This window comes from Charadrius vociferus, unplaced genomic scaffold (assembly GCF_000708025.1).
Source record: "Charadrius vociferus isolate BGI_N301 unplaced genomic scaffold, ASM70802v2 scaffold858, whole genome shotgun sequence".
NCBI classification, from domain to species: domain Eukaryota; kingdom Metazoa; phylum Chordata; class Aves; order Charadriiformes; family Charadriidae; genus Charadrius; species Charadrius vociferus.
The window spans coordinates 2,699,380-2,719,071 of record NW_009649724.1 but is presented as its reverse complement, the minus strand read 5'-3'; the positions used below and the strand labels follow the sequence as shown (position 1 = coordinate 2,719,071).

Here is a 19,692-nt window from a genome sequence, read left to right as displayed (position 1 = left end):
CAAACTCCCGTCGCAGCGTCATGTTTAAGCTAAAGGTTTCATTTTTAGCTAAACTCAGCCTTTCGAGATGAGAGGAGCCGTGGGATTTACGTTACCGGCTCCTGCAGCTCCACTACTAACGGCCATTTATTTTAAAAAGCATTTTTGGTCCTTCAGTTGCATTTTTGGACATGCTCTGTTGGTTCTTTGGTTGTTTTTTTTTTGTTCCCCCATGACATTGAACAGAGAAGCGGCAAATTGCCAGCAAAATAATTCTTCACGTTTCCCAGCCATCCGTCCCACCTCTTGTTTTTCCTTCCATTTATTTCTCAACCTCAGTTTCAGGTGTAGGGGGTTTTTTTTTGGGGGGGGAGGGGGGAAGCCTCCCATGTGCCTGCAGCACCCCGATTTATTCTGATTTATTCCAGGGCATGCAGGACACGCATTTACATGGCAGCAGACTCCCAGGACGTTCATGGAACAAGTTAATAGAGGAGCTGCCTGGCTAGAGGAAATAAATGCCTACAACTTGGCTTTTGCCTCTGGAAAATTTGAATCGCCCCCAACCTGAAAAAACACACACGGTTTGGGCATCCAAGCCCCCCCTGCCAATAAAATCAGCGGCGAGAGGATGCCTGGGGGATGCCCAGCAGCACCCACCTCTCCCAGCGGTGAGAAAGGATGAATTAACAGATAATTATTTTTACAAGAAGTCACCTGTTTAAACAACATCGCGGGACAGGGTGAGGGAATGGATTTGATTTTAATAAATCAAAGTAATAATAATAATAATAATAATAAAAGACAGGGGATTGCCAGACAGCGCTTCTAACCAAGAAGTCATTTATAAAACTGGGTGGATGTATTTAAAACGTTAAAATTCGGCTTTCTCGCTACAAATTCCCCGCGGCAGGTGTATTTGCTCTCAGTGATGTAAGTACCTGCGCTGCTCTGTAAAAGTGAGTTAAACCCAGGGCTATTGCACAGAAGGCTCTGTCAATGCTTCTTTTACAAATAGCGATAATAACGCTTACCTCTCTCCCAAGGGCGTCGTGGGGGTTAATTATTTAACATTTGTAAAGCACTTGCCGGGCTGGAGATGAAAGTGGAAAGTATTATTAAGAATAAACTACGTTTTATAGGAGGCCTGGTCAGAAAATTGCGTTCGGAGTTGAAATATGGGTTATGAGCGGGGATCCCCGGAGGAGCATCCATCACGACCTGGGAAGCACGGAAAATGAAGTGTTTCCAAGAAATTAATCCGTTCTGCAGCGGCTCGTGGTTGGGGGGACGTGCAGGGATGCGGGGGGTGATATCCCATAGAGCCCCCTTGCCTGAGGTGGGTGATGGGGGAGTCTGATAGGAGTTTAATGGTTGCAATGAAATGTGAGGAAATAAAGATTTGGGGGAAAAAACCTCGAGGCAGCCTGTTTTTCAAGTCTGATGAGTTTTGGGGGGGGAAAAACTGCAAATGTAGGCACCCCGTGTGCCTAACGATGGGTTGTTTTGGGGTGTGGGTTTTTTTTTGTGTCCTGGGTCATCTTTGCCTTCTGGCAGGGGTTTGGGGAAGGCTGGGAGCGCCCGGGGCTGGCAGGGAGGAGGCAGGAGCTGCAGGCAGGGGAGGAGGCAGGTGCCACAGGCAGGGGAGGAGCACGGCTCACCTGGGCGCAGGTACGGCAGAGGGATCACCGGGGCAGGTAAGGGTCCGCTGGCCGGGAGATGGCACGGGGAGGGGGGCTTCGTGTTGGGAAGGGGCTGGGGAGAGTCACCCTGAGCCGTGGGACTCACCCCCCCGTAGCTGGGAGGGGAAGGGTCCCCATCGACCCACCCTTTGGGTGAGCAGGGATGGGGAGACCCCAAAATTTGGCATCCGAACCGGCTGCGTAGGGAGAGAGGAGAGGGGTTGGGGTGGGCGAGACCAGACCCATTTGCTTGGGAAAGCAAATTTTGGGGGGACATGGGGGGTGGTGGTGTGTTCCTCGACCCACCAGGGTGTCTCACCGCCCCGGGGTTGCAGTGGGAAGGGGCAGAGGAGGGTCTGCTGGTTGCCCCCGCTGCGGCGGTGGGAGGTGATGGGGCGGCCGGACAGCAACGTTTTCCGAGGAGGAAGTCAAAAAATAAACACCACGATATGCGGGGGCCGAAAGCGGGCAGGGGCGAGAGCGGGGCAGCCCTGGGGCACGGCGTCCCCCCCAAAAAACCCCCTCCAGCCCCTCGCTGGGCTGCCGGCGAGGAGCCCTGGCCGGCGCCCCTCTCCGCTCCCCAGCCGAATTAAATGGGAAAGCTCTGCCCAACCGAAATCCCTGCTGCGTGCGCTGAACCAGAAACTCTCTCCCCACCCTCCTCTCCTTACAGCATCGCCAGGAAAAGTCTCTTTCAGTGAGCAAAAATGTGTGGATTAGGAGGAAAACCGGAGTCCAGGCCCAAGGCACGGTGCCTCCCTGAGCAGGGCGCTGCTGGGGAAGGGTTTCTTCCTTCTTCCTACCGCCTCGTCGTTAAAAAAAACTAATGACATCTCGCTTTTGCAGCGCAGGGTGCAACCACCGAGGCACGGGGCGCCTGCAGAGCTTTGTGTGGAGCAGCCACAGCCATCTAATAAACCGTGGGGCGGCCACGGTACCCAACAGGCTCAGGTTTATGTGTTTGAGGTGAATAACTGCACATATCGCGATACGGTTTCTTTAGCAGCTCGTCTTGGATGGTTTTCCTTGAGGGATGTCGAAGGCAGATGGGAGGAGCGCTGAGCCTGTATCGCACTGTGGGGCAACTGGGGTGGTTTTAGGATGAGCAAGCATCTCGTCTTTGGAAAATACTGGTTTTTGCGGTGTTGGTGGTGGCGGCAGTGCCGGTTTGGAGTCGCTGTTTTGTGTGGGTACTCGGGGAGGTGATAGGAGTTGGGGGAGTTGGAGCTTGTCGTAGCCTGTCGCGGGGCTGGGGAGGCACAGCCCTCGGCTCGCCGAGTCCCACCGCCCCCAACGCCTTTAGAAAGCACTTTACTCTCTTAGGCACCGTGTGGAGGCGAAGAAGAAAAATGGCCTTTGAGATGGTAACACGCATTTCCCAAACCAGATCATTTTTACAGTCAGCCCTCGTTGCCTTAAGCCCGCAAATAAACAACTGCAGGTCGTAAAGAGAAGCGAAGGGATGATGAAGCGCCCGCTCCGAGCCCCTGTAATTAAGATGGCTTTGGCTAATTTGTTTTATTTCTCAGCTTTCTCCGCTGGGCTGTAACTCGGAGCTGCTTCTTGCTGCTTCCCCGGCGGCGGGGCTCAGCGCAGGGGTGGGGATGGAGAGCCCAAAGCTCTGGAAAACAGGAGGCAAAAAGAGGCGGCAGGCAGAGAGCGGTACCACCTCTCCAGCCCCGGCGTCTCTTTCCAGGTGGGTCCGTTGCGCCTATTATAAACAGATCTCAGGTCCGGCATCCCGAGTGTGACGCTTTCATCCCGGTTTGAACATCCACGCTGAGTTTTCCCCATCGCAGCGTTTCCGGCTTAGCGCGGTCTATCTCCTGTGTCTATCAGCAGGCGCCGTACATGCTCCCGCAGCACCTGATGGTCCTTCAGATATTCCCCGGCAATTGAGCCTAATAGGTTCCAGTGATGATGATAATTTTTAACCCAAGGCTAAAGCCTCTAAGGATCCTTTAGAGGCAGAGAAGTCGCTTTCCTGGGCTGGCAGACGTGGCTGGGCTCGCGAGTGTTGGTAACAAATAACATGATTGCTCAGTGTCACCGTCAGCGCTCCCCGGTGTGGATGGAGGCAGAGACAGAAGGAAAACCGGGGATAATGGGCTGAAATGGTTCAGAGTGGGGCTTCGGTCTGACATTAATGCATTAGGGATCCAGCTCCTGGGGGAGCTAATGGAAGCGCTGCTATGATTAGAAGTGCCTCTGCAGACAAATAAGACAGCGTTGGTAATGGATTGAGGCAGCGCGGGCAGGCATCGGGCAGCGGGAGAGCTTGTATTTGTAGGTGATGCCTCTGCTGAGGTTTCTTGATGCCTCTTCTGACATTTCTTCTCCTCTGCCATCTTTCTGCCCTCGGAGGCGCGGTTCTCTCACCTCCGCATCTCCAGTCGGGACCGCTGCCTTCCCTCCCAGCCTCCTGGGGGGAAGGGGTATTTGGGCCGAGGGGTTATGTTGCGTTGGGAGATGCTCACGGAGAACACGCCGGGTAGGAAACGGGCTGATGGAGGATGCTTTTTTGGCCAAAGCACCTCAGCTGCTGTCGGTCTGGGTTGGATGCTGTCCTCCTGCAGTCTCAGATTCAGCATGAGGAGACCCAAACCACCACGAGAGGGCTGGAAATAGCTTCATTAGATCCAGATATACACCCCAGTGGCATTCCCCAGCTCAGCCTGAGCTCAGCCTTTTTTTTTTTTTTTTTCCCACAAGCCAAGGCATTTTGCTTCTCCACTGAGTCAGCCTTTCCCCAGGGACCGTCCCTGTCGCCCGCAGATGCTGCGAGAGGCAGGCGGCGCATCCCTCGGCGAGCAAACCAGCTCTGGGGCGTCTGAACTGCCCGATTTGCGGAGGTCGAAGGGCAAAGTTAATTGCAGGGGTGACGGCTGTGAGCTCTTCCCAACGGTGAACTTCAGACTGTCATTTCTAAGCTGGGGAAAATGGAAGCGATGCCCTGACCGAGATATTATCGATGCACTAATAGAACCCTTACAAAAAAAAAAAAAAGAACAACAAACCAAACCACTCGGTAAAGCAAAGGAGACCTTTGGAAAACTCCAAAGGGTCCAGGGTTTGGCTGAAAAGGGATTCTCTGTGGGTGCCGGGGTAGGGCGAGAGGAGGAGGCGACAGCCCCGTGGGGCTCCTCGCCATCCCGCGGACGCCTGCCCGACTGGTTGGGAGCGTTAGCTCCAAGCCAAGACGCAACCAGCTCCTTTGGGAGGTGATAAGAACCGAGGAAACGGTAAATCATTAAGCCGGCGCAGCGCACGGCGTTGTAATAAACAGGGGGCAAAGTGCGTTCATTACAAGGCAGCGGGGACGTGGGTCCGTTATCGACCGCGCAGTTAGGTGATGAGGGAACGGGGCAAAGTCAGGCCCTGCAGGGATGTCCCGCAGCGGCGGGTGTTGTTGCCAACCCCACCATCAGATGGACCTTCAGCTTTTTCTTTTCCCCCCAGCGATTGCAGGCAAAGCCTCGCTGCATTGGGAGCTGTCGGGATAAACGAGAGCTGTTTGCTCACAGTTGAAAACACAATTGTTTGGGGATTTTTTTTCTGCCCTCCCCCACCCCACCCCGCCCACTCTCGCCTTTTGCATGTTTTCAGAGGAGGAAGAGAAGCAGGAGAAATAGATTTGCTGGTCACGCGTCCCAGGTGAGCCGCCCTGCTTCCTGCTAGCGAAGCGATGGGGCGGCTACGGGGGGCAGCGACCCCGAAACAGTGCCCGTCACCCTGCCGAGCTCAGCCCAGCACACATCAGCCCCGTAAGGGGGATGTGCTGGCTGCCCTACTCCATCTAAGTGACCTTTAAGCTCCTTTGCTCGATCAGTGCATTCTTTAGTTCATCCTCTTTTGGCCGCGGCGATCTTATGTGGGAAACCATCAGGTCCCATTAAATATCTGCCTTTAAGCTATAACTGCTTAATGGGGTTATATATTTGACTATATGTTGCTGTGATAGTGTTATAATTATAGCATCGATATGGCATGATACGGCTGCGTTACTTCTTCTGGTGATATTCCGGCATCGGTTCAGTTCTGCTTTCAGTCATTATCCTGATATTCTACCCTTGCACATACGTGATGGGATTCTCGGCTCCTCCCGAAAATACAGATTTCTCAGCCATCTCCCTGGGTCAGGAATGACGCTGCCCTAATCCCAGGGATACAGGTGGATGCTCCGATTCGCCGGTTGTCTTTTTCAAAGGACTATAAAGACCATTGTATTAACCCACTGGACTGTGCTACCATTGCTGGTGGATGGCGTCTTGCTTTGATTTTGTGTTTAATTACCCAATGCACCCGCTGTCAATAAATCTCTCCTTTCAAGTCAAGAAATAAGGCAGAGCCTTGCAGCGCTGCAAACAGCAGCCGGCAGAGCTGCTTAGCCGACAGGGTAGGTAAAAAAATAATCCTTCCCCGCACAGCTTTTCCACCCTGGGATCAAATCTCTTCCTAAATTTCTTTGCAAGAAACCCTCAGCGGTAGCTCACGGGAATTTGGTGAAGGCAGGACTGTGGGACCAGCCTGCAAGGACGTCAGCCGCGTAGCTGCGTGCACCGGGGTGGTGTTTGCAGGAGGAGGCAATGTTTGCTTCCCTCGAGGTGTTGGATTAGCTGGTTTGGTTAAACCAGTTCGAATCGGGCAGGTCGGTGACAGGGTTTTAGCAGGTCTGGTCTCACCCCGGTGGATTTTCCTGCCTCTGGGAGATGGTATCTTCACGTAGCCGAGCTCCGGGGGCATGGGCTTAGCGGGGCGAAACAAGGTGTCCCCGGCACAAACCGACCAGAAATCAGATATTAATAAAGCCAAAGCGACCGCACTCCTCTCCCAAAGGCTGGCAGCAGCAAGCCGTCTTCACCCTCTCGCCCAAGTTATCCTTTATTGTTGGGGAAACTCCATCCCTGGAGGTCCTCAAGGCCAGGTTGGACGGGGCTTGGAGCAACCTGGGCTGGTGGGAGGTGTCCCTGCCCAGGGCAGGGGGTGGAACGAGATGGTCTTCAAGGCCCCTTCCAACCTAAACCATTCTGTGATTCTATGATTTATGCAGAAGGCAGGCAACAGCAGAATAAGAGCATTATTTTTTCTTTTTTTGGTTTATATTTGCAGCGAGTGGGGACTGAAGCCCAAAATGCAGCCAGGGAAGGCAGTTTAAGGAAAACCAGATTGTGGGGGTCTGGGATGGGGGGCTCAGGTCCTGCGCCAAACTCCGCAGCCCCTTGCTGCGTGGACGGATGGCATCCACGCCACCAGGGAGCGGGTTTCTGCCCGGCGTTAAGCTCAGCTCAGTGCGGAGAAGAGCGTTAATAAATGGTGAAGGAAGTCCTGGGTGCCGCCAGCACAGCCTTTGCTATCAATTAAAAAAATCCTAATTGACCGGCCTGACACAACCGACCTGCGATCGCGCCAAGGCAGGCCCCCGAACATATGCTGGAGCCCACATCAAAGAGCTAATCGTTTCTCCACCTAATTAAGCAAACCGGCAAATGGCAAACAGGAGCCGGCTGGGTTTTAATTGCTGTAATTCTCCTAGGAAACGGGTCCCCCGGCTCTCCTACAAATGGTGCACGTGTGTGCGCTCGGGCACGGAGGCTGGAGCGGCTCGGCTGGGATCCCCGGGCTCTGCGCGGTGGGAATCCCGACTTAGCGAAGCTCCGGAGAGAGAATAAAGGGCGGGAGGAGGTGGTCATGCGGGGAACGAGTTGGTTTCTTTGCCCAGAACCAAAACGTTTTGTTTCCAGCAGTTTTGGGTTTGTTTGTTGTGGGTTTTTTTTGCAGCTATGTTTTTAACCAAATGCTTTGGCTTTGTGAAATAGATGTGGGGTGGGGGGTGAGGGGTGGGTTCCCCCCCTTCATGAGCTGAAAAAATTCTGGGAATTTAAAAAGTGTTTGGACACAGCCCATCACTTCTGTGGCGGTTCAAGGAGCTAAAGATGTTTATCTGATGTTTATCCCTAAGACGTTACTGCTTTCCTGGTGTATTTTCTCTCCTGCCTGGTCCCGAAAAGCCCACCTTGCCCCGGTCTGCAGCGGACGCTCTCGCTCATACCTGCAGAAGGGTGGGAAAAGCAGGAGCTGCTGCTGGGAGGGATCCCAGGGGGTGCAAAGTTCAGGCTGGGATGCGTCAGAGATTGCAGCAGATATGGGGCCTCTGCTAAACTAGTCTGGGCTCTGTTTTTTTTCAGGTATTTACTAATTGTGGGGCAAGGACCTCAGGGAGGTCCCTGATGTTCCCACCTCTCACCCTTGGAGGGTTCCCCAGTGCTCCTTCCTATTCCTGGTCAAGCCTTTTCCAGTCCTCCCTGAAAGGGAAATCCCATTTTTCCCAGCGTTACGTCAAATAACCGGTGTCAGCTGTATAATGACATTGTTTTTCTTTGCCTTGTAGTCGGAGGACGTTGTCAGGATGGCGAACTTCAAGGGTCACGCGCTTCCAGGCAGTTTCTTCCTGCTCTTTGGGCTCTGGTGGTCTGTGAAATATCCGCTGCAGTATCTCAGCCAGAAAGCAAATAAGAAATCCCACAGGACTTACTGTTTCCAGCGTGTGGATGCCATCGAAGGGGGAATCAAAATCACCTTTGCTGTAATAGGTAAGGGTTTTATTTGACTAGCCATGCTGGTAACTTCCCAGCCTGTAGCAATGACTGTACTGGAGCCCTTAGTGCAGAGAAACCGGTCCAGACATGGAAGGATGTGTTCTCGATGTTCATCTTGTCGTGATCTCTAATAGAATTTGATGTGGAAAGACCAAGTCTCGTAGCCCTTCCCAAAGCTGAGCTGCCATTAATACAGGATTTTTATATCCAGTCCTTTCCCCCTAATGCTTCATACCCCGCCTCAATCCCGCAGCGATGAGTAGCACCAACCATCATTGCGTATAAACCACCAGAACCGACATGCTCTTGCGTGTCCACGCAGGGATGCTGGCAGAGCAGTTCGTCCCGGACGGTCCGCACATGTACCTCTACAGCGGGGAGAACCGCGACTGGGTGAAGCTGATGAACTGGCAGCACACCACCATGTACCTCTTCTACGGCCTCTCCGGGGTGGTGGACGTCTTCACCTACATCTCCCAGGTGGTGCCGCGGGGTCTGGACCGCCTCATGCTCTCCGTGGCTGTGTTCGTCGAAGGTCGGTAGAAGGTGGCGCTTAATTCGGGGGCGGGGATGTTGGAGGGTGAGTCAGAGAGGGACCAACATTTGCCAGACGGAGATATCGCTCTGAACGCCCCTGAAGGTAGGACGCGTTGTAGGTGATATATTATGGAAGGGCGATCTGTAGCAAGATGAGAAATACAGGCATCAATAGGTCTTGGCTTCCCCTGGTTTGGGATTTCTGGGCTGACAGCGGTACAAAGCAGCAGGCTGAGTCTCCTCGTTATGATAAATGGCGGGTGGACGCCACATTTATCTTACATCTGCAGAGCTGTTTGCGTGCCCCACGTTGTCCCCCGAGAGCCATTAATTGCACTGCAGGCATCGTCATCCTCATCTGCTTGCGTTGCACGTGGTGAATTCAAGTGACTTATTCCGGCTTCAGCACATCATGAGTATCATTTTGTCTTCGGGCTGTCTCGCGAGTCGCCAGCCAGGATTTCAGACCCCTCTTGGAAAAGACAATAGGAAATGAAGGTCTTGCTTATATAGAAAACCCCTTAATGAAGGCACATCTCGTGCTATTTTCCCTTCCCCGACTCCCCTGGTTTTTGAAGCAGCAGCGGGGGCAGTTCAACGGGCACGGGTTGGCATGGAAGAAAAGGAAATTTATCATTTCCAGCTCCGAAGAAAATGGTGAGGTTTAGGGATAGAAAAGCAGGACGCAGCAGAAGGCTGGCTAGGAGCAGAGGGTGATCTGAAGAGGTGACAGCACCAAAATGGGAAGAAAACCACCCTTCTGTTGTCCTCTGCCTTTGGTCCCCATCTTGCCCAGATCCTCCTTGCCCCAGGGTTGGGCATCTCATCCCTCCAGGACGGTGGGATATTAGGAGACCTGGTGGGATGGTGCTATGTGGAGTCCCTTGTTTTCACGGTGACCTGTCTCAGTCCACCAACCAGGCGGGTGATTTACTCCACCAGGGCTTTGTGGTCATGGTTGGTGTCGTTAATTCTACTCTAAGGGTGGTACGTATCTTGGCAGGTTGTCTCTTTTATTATCACGTCCTTCACCGCCCCATGCTGGATCAGCATATCCACTCCCTGCTGCTCATCGCCATCTTTTCAGGGGCCTGCAGCGTCATGCTGGAGGTCTTCCTCCGCGACAACATTGTCCTGGAGATGTTCAGAGCCGGTGTCACCATCGTCCAGGGAACGTGGTTCTGGCAGGTCAGTTCTGCCTTCTCTTGCGGAGCAGAGCAGCGAGGTAGGAGAGCAATGGGGGGAAGAGGAGAAGAAGCCGTACATCACATATCAATTGCGCGTCTCCGAAGGATAATTTTGCCGGGCTCGCTTCATAAATAGATCATAACCCAGAATGAAAATTTACTCATCACAGGTCATCTCTGATGACTGCTGTCTTGGCTTATTGCTTCTCTGGGGGGAACAGCGAAAGCGAGCGCTCGCAGCGAGCGAGCAACATTCCGCAGTATCTAACGACCAAGTACTAATTGCTTAATGTGCCTAATGCACCCCACAGCACTCCCTCTGGTCTAGTGGAAAGATGCAAACCCCACCGAGCAATAAAATGGCTGAGTAAAAATACGGCCAGCCGCTTGCTTTGGTAGTAGTTGGAGAAGCAAAGAAATCGGCCGGGGATAACCATTCCCAAAATTAGGCTGCCGAAAAGAAATGTGAGTTCCCCTCCTCTTTCCCAGCCCCAGGGGCTGCTGCGCCAATTCAAGATCGGAGGCTGGAAACTGTGCTGAGCTAGCAAAAATATAAAATTTGGAGTTTTTAAAGGATGGCCAGCAGTCTGCACTGCAGAGGGACAATTGCGCCCGGATATTGCATAGAAAAAAGAGAGAGACCGCAGGCGCAGACTTGCTTTGTGTGGCCTCTCGTTGCAAGGCCGGACTTCAGTGAGACCAGAACTGCCTCAGCAAAAATCCACTGTCCTGGTCAGGGCTCAAGTCCCTCGGTCATCACGTGGATCGTGGAGATAACCGAGATGGACAGAGGGGTGCTGGAGGCCTTCAATACCTTGATTTTTATTTTCCCCCTGAGGTAATAAATTGATTGTTCCACCCAGATCGGTGTCGTGCTGTTCCGGCCATGGGGAGGTCCGGTGTGGGATGAGGAGGACCACAGCAACATCATGTTCCTCACCATGTGCTTCTTCTGGCACTGGCCCCCCGCCGTGGCCATCCTGGCTATAAACTACACCCTGGCTTACTGGTACGGCTGGGGCATGAATTTGGGCAGGAGCCGGGTGGGCAGACAGGGATGGGGATGGCTGGAGTGAGATGCAGATGTTCTCCAGCCGATCCTGGAGTACAAAGTCACAGCTGAATAAGCAGCCCCTGACCGCTGCAAGTTTTAGGGCACGGCGACAAGCGTGCGCGTTATTTGTCGAGCGCACAGAATGCAAAATCATGTCAGCGAGCATTAAACACGGAGAAGTCAAATAATCGAGCCCCCGAAGCCGCTGCTGGAAGTCAGGTTGCTTTTTTTTTTCTCTGCACCGGGTGCTGGAAGTCAAACTTTAATTCGATAGAGAAAACAAAGCATGACCGGGACCCCCTGACTCTTTGTCCCCTCCCCCGCAAGGATTTCAAAGTGGTGATGGTCACTGAGTTATTAGAGGTACAACACCGCTGTCTGATGGCTGAAACGTCGCCAGCCCCACCTACGCCTTCTCCAAGGGGATGGGAAGGGGACGTTATCCCACTTTCAAGGGTGTTCCGACAGCCTACGAGGCTCGAAGGGATGCTGCATGGTTTGCTGAGACATGGGCTACAGAAGGGACGGTCCAGTCTATGCAAGCAGATACTTTATACAGAATAAAAAAAACCCAGTTCCCCGTCCCCCCCCCAACAGCGTTTTAGGACCTCTATAATAGTTTCTCCCCTGAGCAGTTTGGCGAGGGGCACTAGTTTGGGGAGGTTTTTGCTAACGGTGATTTATTGCTCGTGTGTTCCAGCTGCATCCAGAGGTGCCGGAGAGGCAGCGGAGAGCCCTACATCAATCTCGGAGTCCGGCAGCAAAAGTGCGACACGAGCTCCCAAGCCGCCTTCTTGAATGGATCTGATGAAGAGTGAAGTGGGTGCGATGTCCTTCTCCAAATATGCGAAGAATCCGTTTTCTAGAAGAAAAAAAAAATAATTTAAATCTAATGAAATATTTATATTCTGAGCAAAGAAAGGGGCCACCGTTCTGCTGCTGGGAAGCACTTTGAGCTCACAGGCGGTAGATGCCCTCCGTCCATACCCGAATATCACCCTCTCTGAAATGAGCACTGTTTGCAGTGATTTTTAGCAACAAAATTAAGCGCGGAAATTCAACAGGAGGAGCTCGCTTCACCCTATGGGTTCCCAGGCGTGTTTCCATAGTGATGGACAGCATCCTTTGGCCAGCTGACTTTTCCAAGCGCCTGGAGGCTTTGACCTGCTGTGATTGAAGTCAAGGAAACCTCCAGGCGGAGGTCACGTACCTCCGAAGCATCATCCCAAGGAGGCAGACTGAAAGTGTTAAATACAAGATTATATCATGGCTTGATTGTGCACAATACAGATTTTCTTACCGAAGCTTTGAACTAAAGACAGGTTTTGTTAATAGTTTTCATCTTCACTTAAAAGCTGAAAGAGTGAATAAATGTGAAATAAAAATCCTCACTGAGCTGATATCCTTAAATTTAAGTCTGATAAATTATAGTGTGTGTAATAATAGCTTAGACAAATCCATCCCTCAGACCTGTTAAGCTTGAAGGGCTGTAAGATGCACAGCTAAGCAGCAGGGATTCATAAAACGTCCCCGTTTTCCATTGAAAATAAACCCTTCAGCTTGGAAAGTGGGGTGAAACGGGCACACGTGTTGTTTTTAGCCTGCCTGTGCCAGCTAATTTATTGCGAAAAGTGACTGGAAATGTCACCTCCTAAAGAGGAGGAAAATGTGCCAAAATGTACCGGGATTAAATAAATAAATAAATTATATATATATATATATAAAAGATATATAAAATAAAGACCAGCGCAAGCTGAATTGCAGCTGTTCGTGTCTCAAACCCTGCGGCTGGAAGGATGCTCTGCACTGGCGCCTTCTCACTGCTGCGGTGACGGAGGCAGATAGATGGCAGCTGATTTTTGTGCTCGTGTTTGTGACCGAAGAGAAAAGCAGCGATGAGCAGGTCCCGGCGTTTGGGACTGCGTGCTCCCACCCGGGGAAATCGGCAAAACTCATCTTTTAACACCCCTTCCCCTTGCGCGAAGGGCTTCTTGCAGACTAAGGGGGCTGTAGCTTGGATTTTATTGCTTATTAACAGCGCTGGAAAGACTAACTGGCTTTTAAAGACTAACTAGCTTTCCTTGAATGCCAGCTTTCTTGCATTTCCACCGCCGAGCTGGTTCATTTTGCAGGGCTGGATAGCGGGAGCTGCAAACAGGCTTGGTGTGAAGAGAGTTAAGCAGCGGAGCAATACATCTCCCTAAATCCATCTGATAAACGCCGCGCAATTAAGTCGCGCGAGTTGTAACCGCTGAACACGAGGAGCGTTTTGCAGATCCTTTCTTTTTCTTTTCCCCTGCCAAATGGGGTGGTTTTTCTAAACCGCCCAAATTCCTCTCGCTACGACAATGAGACGAAGAGCGATTTGCCGGCTGCCGCCTCCACGCGCGCAGAGAAAACCCTCTTTGCACGCCGACAAATCGCGTTACCTGGAGAGCTGCAGGACTCAAACCGAGATTAATTGGTGCTCTGAATTATTTCTGGTCTGCTCTGCATTCTTTTCTTTGGGAAAAAAAAAGACCAAACATCACTATTCCCATTAAACAGCCGCACGAGGGCAGCACAGGGTGGCAAAGCCATGGAGGAACCCAGTCCGGTCTTGCTGAGGTCGCGGTCACCTTGTGGCAGCCCTCCTCCTTTGCTGCTCCCAAAAGTCAGAGGTTCTTTCCATCCTCGCTTTTTAAAAGCACTCCTTGCTTTTGAAGGTGGGAGAAGGTTGATTTAGTTCTTCGCATCTCCCTTCGCTGCTGTCTCCTTTCACCCCGAGTTTTTCTTTGTCCCCTGTCACCGCGTGGCCACAAAACACTTTTCCCCTCCGTAGCACTCGGTGTCTGGAATGGTTTCTGTCTGCCTCATTAACTCCCCGCTCCTACAAACATCCCAGGACTGACAGTATAGCGCTCGCTAATTTGTTTTCCAACGCGGGAGCACATTCTTTCCCGAGGTATGAAGGTCAGCGAAGGAGGAGAGATACAGCCTGTGATTAAGTAAGCAAATACAGGTGGTGTTCATTTCTGAGTGAGAATTAAGGATTTTCGTTTCAGCTAAGAACCCACGTTCGTAAATAGCCTGGGTACCCAAACATGGGCATGAAGGTTGCTGGGGGCACAGGAGTTGGTCCAGAGATGGTTTATTATATAGTGAGGTGCAATCATAAACCCACCTTCATATTTATTTCTTTATGTGATACATATATACTAGGACAGTCCTAAATCGAGTTTTGCTTTTAACACAACCTTGGTATCAACCAGTAGGCCTGGATGATGTTTTTCACCATATAAATTGAATTACCAGCGAGTGTCTTTGTACCGGACCCGTCGGCCGTGCAGCTGGAGGGGACCAGGGGTACATTTGTAGCCGTACCCACAGTTGGCTTTGCCAGGACCGCGCTGCCCTGGGCGATGTCTCGGCGTGGGTTTTGTCTTGTCTAACTGCAGCCTGATGTTGTTAGATGGTAATGATGGAGGGTGGGGGCTGCCACCCGGCCTGAAATCCGTGGCCTGCCCAGCCCAGGCAAGGACGGAGCTGCTGAGCATCCCAGTGGTGGCATCTACCCTCCTCTTACGAAGGAACCCAGCCAACAACCCCCCGCACCCTCTCCGAAATGCAGCCAAATGGCTTGGCAGCTGGCTCTTCCTCCAGCTAGAAAGACAAGAGCCCGTCCACGAGCCGCTCATTCCTCGGGCAGAGATAGGATCTGCCGCTGCCGCCCTTCGGGGCCACGTTTATGTAAGGCTGAAATGATGGTGTAGGCAGCAGAACAAGCCCTGCCTGTGCTCGTACCACCTGCTTCACCTCCTCTGTTGCCTGTTTATGAGAGCCGGTGTTAGCATTCGTCATAATAACAATAATAATCCTTTGCACTTCCCGAACAACCATCCATCTGCAGCGCTCGGGCTGCTGGCAAACCTTTAATTAGATTGTGCCTCCCACCACCCCCAGGAAGCAGGCAAACATTATCACATTTTTTCATTAGCACCGAGGCTGATGATGAACCTTCAGGGAGAGGATGTTGCAGTTACAGCTGAGATAAAAAAAAAAAAAAAAAAAGAAAAGAAAAAGAAGAAAAAATATATATAATAAATCAAATTCAGTTCAGGGTTTGAGCTTGAGAACATCAGAGGGGCTGGAGGGGGTCACGCAGAAGTCTGCCTCCCCGGGAGGAAGAGGACGGCAGGCGTCTGCTGGTACAATCCCATAATACTCCGCCGTGCCTCAGCAGTTTGCAGCTCAGGAACTGTAATGGAGCTGCATCCATTCGTGCCTGCAGTGATTTTAGCACAGGCGGAGTGACACGCACTGTGATTTTGAGGGGTGGGGGGGAACGTGCCATCCTTTCCCCGGGTGTCTCCTCACGGGGCTGTTGTTCCCAACAACTTGTCACAAGTTTCACCCTCATTTTTATCATGGGAATGGCTTAAAAAGGCTGGAGAACACTTTTCCTCAACCATTTCATGTGTCTATAACTTTTTCTGCTGTCTGACTGGCAGGTGCTTTATTACGAGTCATCTTTTTCACAGAAACCTTTCTCGATGTGCTTTATTCTTTTGTGGCCCTTTAAGCCCCGTGGGAAAAGGCACCTCCAGCCTCTGAGCAGATAGGTTTCAGCTGGGCCTCGTTCCCTCCCCTCTCCCTCCAGCTGCTCCCCTCCCAGCTCCCATTTTCTCCACTTTCTCCAAGGATTTGGCTCGTCCTGCTTGGGTAGCGGCTTTGTGCTAAGCTGCCCTTTGGGCTGATGGTTTGTCGAGCTGCGCGGTTGCAGAAAGAGCTGCGAAGAGGTCCCTGGCGGCACTGCTGCTCTTTTTCTGGCAAGAAAGGTATTTTCTGTATTATTTTTAGGGGTTGGTCCATATGGAAGAGCTCCTATGTGGGGGGGTTGTGTTTCTCTCTGTGCTTGAGCATGGTAGCAAGCTCCTGGAGCGTTAGCTTGGGTGAAGTTTTTGGAAGCCCCTCTGCTCCTTGTGGGCTTCCCTGATGCTATGGGACCCTTTTGCACGTAGGCTCAGCCTTCTGCTACACGTTTTGGAGGTGGGCAGTGATGGGTGTACACAGCAGCACAGCCGCCGCCTTCTTTTCCTTCTTTCCTCCTGCTTGCTACCGCTGGTACGGAGATAATGGGGATAAAAAAGCTCTTGGCTATGGCTTGGTGGCTTTTATGGCTGTGCTGGAGAACAGCCCATCGCCCTGGGGAGGGTTGTGGAGGCCGGTTTGCTTCCGTGCTGTTCCAGCTTTGGGGCTTCCCTGGGGCGCAGGCTCATGTGTGTGGCTTTCAGCAGGGCTGGGCACGGGGCTTGTCCTGCGGCCGCACTTGGGGTGGTTTTGGTGGCACGAGGAGTTATGTGCGTGTGGTTGCCACCTGGAGAAATTCCAGGTTGGGAATGCGGGGAGCTGTTGTTAGTGGTCCTCGGGTGGTGGGAGGCTTGGGTGGTGCTCCTGAGCATGTTTTCGCACCATCAACTCCGTGCTTCGGTGGGAGATGGGGACGCCGGGGTGGCCCGTGGTATTTATTTGCCTTGAGGCACTTGTGTTGCTCATCTATGCAGCCGCCGAGGTGCTAAGGCTGGGCCAGCAGCCATCGGCGGTGTGATGCGCGGCAGATCAGGAGTGACTTTGTGTCTGTGGGTGCTTGGTGTTGGGCAGCGTCTGGTATCGGGTAGGTAAAAAGGAGTGGAAACAGGCTGCTGTGTCCTGCCAGCCCGTGTTTTTGGGGGAAGAGGGCCATCACCCCTCTCCTCTTGGCTGCTGTGGGCTGGGAGATGGAGCGCACCAGGACTCCGCTCTGGTTTGCGACCTCCTGGCCCAAAATCTCCTGCCTACAGGCACCGTTTGTAAGGCCAGACCCCCCCTAAAAGGGTTATTGTGTACCTGGCAGCCCACTTTAGAGATTTCAGAGCCCTTCCAGCAGAACTTGGCCACGTCGGGTGATGCCGTAGCCATGTCTCTTCTTGGCTCCTTCCCCAGTCATCCAAAAAACCCAACATAATAACTGAATATACATGGTTGCCATGGGAACGGGGATTGGCCGCTCATCCTGATTTTTGTGGCAAACTCCGGGAGGAATTGTAATTTTTTTTTTTTTCTTTTAATAACAGACAGGAGGTGTCCCAGATTGTGAAAGCCGGTTGACTCAGCGCGCCTTGAAATGGCCCGCAGGATGTTCGGCTCTAAACATCCTGTCTGAGGGCCACCTCCCCGTGGTGGCTTCTCCCTTTATCTGCCTCTTCTGAGTAATAACCGCTCCTTGCTGCCACATCTGGAGAGGGAGAAGGACAGGCAGGAGTCTCAGGTAAACTCTCCTACCCATAGAGAGAAATAAGCTGGTGAGCAGCTGTACGTGGGATGGAGGTGGCTTCTTGAGCTTGGGAAGAAGGCAAGGCAAAGGTTTAGTGTGAAAACAGCCACCGATGGGGCTGGTGGAGGTGGTGCTGATGGAGGCAGATTGCTGGCAATTTGTGGCTTCGGCTTTTTTTTGGGGGGGATTATCAGGCTTTGGAGGTGCATCGTGGCAGGAGAGGGAGCTTGTGCCTCTTCCGTTGGGTGAGGGTTGTTGGCACAAGAGAGATGTGGCTGGGTAGCAGGGATGGAGGAGGATCCACAAAGAGAAGACCCTCCAGATATCCATGGCCAGGTCTGTTCAGACTGGCTGTCCTGGGCTGATGGTTGCACCCACTGGTGCTTGTAGGGGATACTCATGTGTCCACATGGACAACATCCTCCTGGTAGCATCGATCCTCCTGCATCAGTGGGAACAAATGCCCTCATGGAGCCGAAACCATTGATGCTGATGGACCTGGAGCTGCGATGGCTCTGGGGGGAGAGCCTGGAAATTGGGCAGAAGTGCCGTCCTTCTCGAGCCGAGCTCGGGGAGGCTGTGAGCAGTCAGCGCGAGACCCCGTAAGGAGAGCAGGCAGCTCCCGTACGGCTATTAAGCAAAAGCATCGCAGCCTGGAAACTGCGGAGGGAGAAGGGCAGCTCAGGTAATAACTTTTGACTGCAGCCGTATTTCAAGTCCTCCGACAGACAAAGCAGCTCGCAGAAAAAATAAATAACCCGGGTTATTTCTCTGCTCAACTGGTGCGCTCTTCCCTGGCTGCGGCTCACTTGGAGCTTAATCAGTTTTTATGTGAGCGCGGACCCAAATGTTGGGGCTGGGGGAAGCCGGTGGGTGAGAGGTATCAGTTTGGGGCTCGGTGGACTGGTGGAGGGGCTGTGTGGATGTTGGGGGGGGTTGTTCTGCTGGGCCTTGAGTACGTGAGCTGTGCAAGTGGACTGTTGCTTTGGAAACACGTCTGGTTTCTCTGCAAAACGGTGGCTGTTTTCTAAACGAAGGTGGTGTGGGTTTTGGTTTGGTTTTTTTTTTGGTTTTTTTTTCTGAGTGGGTTACATCAAAGCTTCTGTTTGACAGAAGTGGGGGGGGTTGGGACATCTTGGCTAAGTCGGAGATGTCCCAGGATATGTGATGGCTGAAGAGCTGTGTCCGGGTGGTGGGAAGCAAAGGGGGCTCGTGACAACTGCCAAAAGCCTTGCTGAATTGGGCTGCTGAGAGGTTACAAAGCAAAAGGGTCCCCAACACCAAGAAGAGGAGGAAGAGTGAGGCTGCGCTGCTGGGGAGAGGCATGGTTGGGGTGGGAGATGCCAGGGACTTCTCCGAACTGGAGTCGTTTGGAGGCTGCTGGTACGGGAAGTGAAGAGGGAATGCCTGGTTGGTGTGTGGTGATAAATCCCTGGGTTCAAGCTGGATGCTGTTGTGGCTTGGAATTGCAGGCGGGATGTGCCACTTGTCATTTCTGATGCCTGGGCACTGCTCTTCTCCAATGAAGCATGTCAAGTTAACACTCCTGCTATGTCTTGATCAGGGTACGCTCCCGACTTCATCTTCAGGCTGTTGCCCTTGTGGCCACAGTCCCTGTAGGACAATGGTAAAATTTGGTTATATATTATGCAATTGCGCATTGCTTAAATGTGCTATAATAGCGTTTGTTCTTAGTTACTTCAGCGTGTGGATGTCTGTGCAGGGAAGATAAGTGCCCTGGACCGGGTGTCCAGGTTGTAATCAGGAAAGACATGGGGCATGAGGCGTCTCACCCTAACGCAGGCATCCAAAACAGAGCAGAAAGCCATCACCCATCCCCAAACCAGCTCCTGGGACGGGGCGTTTCTCACCTACCTGAAAGGCTCTTTAGTAACTTCCCTCCTAAAAGGAAACCTTGACACGGCGTAAACAGCTTTGAGCCTTCCCCAGGTTACCCGTGTCCTGGAGATGCAATGGATGACGATAGTCTCTCAACCCAAACGCCGCGCTCGCCCACGCGGGGCTGAGCCAGTTCGACCGACTCCAGTTCTGCAGCCAAAACCCAACCGGGGACGTCTTGCAGAGCTCTCCCTCACCTAAGGCACTTGCCGCACCGCATCCTCCACTTATTTTGCGGTGCCTAATTACTTTCTAGTGTGGGAGGACTCGAAGAACGTGCTGGAGTTGTTCATCCAGCCTCTGCAATTTGCTTTGGTATTTATAAACACAGCGAGGATGTGATTTGTGATGCAAGGGCAAGTCCGCGTGGTAGCTTCAGGATGAGTAATGCCTTCTTCCGTGCACATCTGAGCTGTAGAAAAGGACCAGAAAGCCTGGGAGGAGGGAAAGGGAGAGACCTCCTTAG

The 19,692-nt window shown here is 52.4% G+C and overlaps 1 protein-coding gene across 1 annotated transcript; it reads left to right on the top strand.

Annotated features, from left to right (window-relative positions):
* Nucleotides 1-8,058: 8,058 nt before the first annotated feature.
* LOC104291555 (transmembrane protein 45B-like) lies at nt 8,059-11,853 on the top strand. The gene is made up of 5 exons (XM_009890804.1): nt 8,059-8,251; nt 8,580-8,792; nt 9,798-9,982; nt 10,845-10,990; nt 11,736-11,853. Exons 1-5 carry the CDS (start codon nt 8,068-8,070, stop codon nt 11,851-11,853), a joined length of 846 nt encoding a protein of 281 aa, XP_009889106.1. The 5' UTR covers nt 8,059-8,067.
* The last annotated feature ends 7,839 nt before the right edge of the window (nt 11,854-19,692 follow it).

Bases quoted from the DNA above. Each gene is read 5' to 3' on its own strand.
- LOC104291555 (XM_009890804.1), top strand. From the start codon at position 8,068: ATGGCGAACTTCAAGGGTCACGCGCTTCCAGGCAGTTTCTTCCTGCTC. The intron at 8,793-9,797 runs GTCGGTAGAAGG...GTATCTTGGCAG, and splicing joins CGTGGCTGTGTTCGTCGAAG to GTTGTCTCTTTTATTATCAC. The intron at 9,983-10,844 runs GTCAGTTCTGCC...TGTTCCACCCAG, and splicing joins AGGGAACGTGGTTCTGGCAG to ATCGGTGTCGTGCTGTTCCG.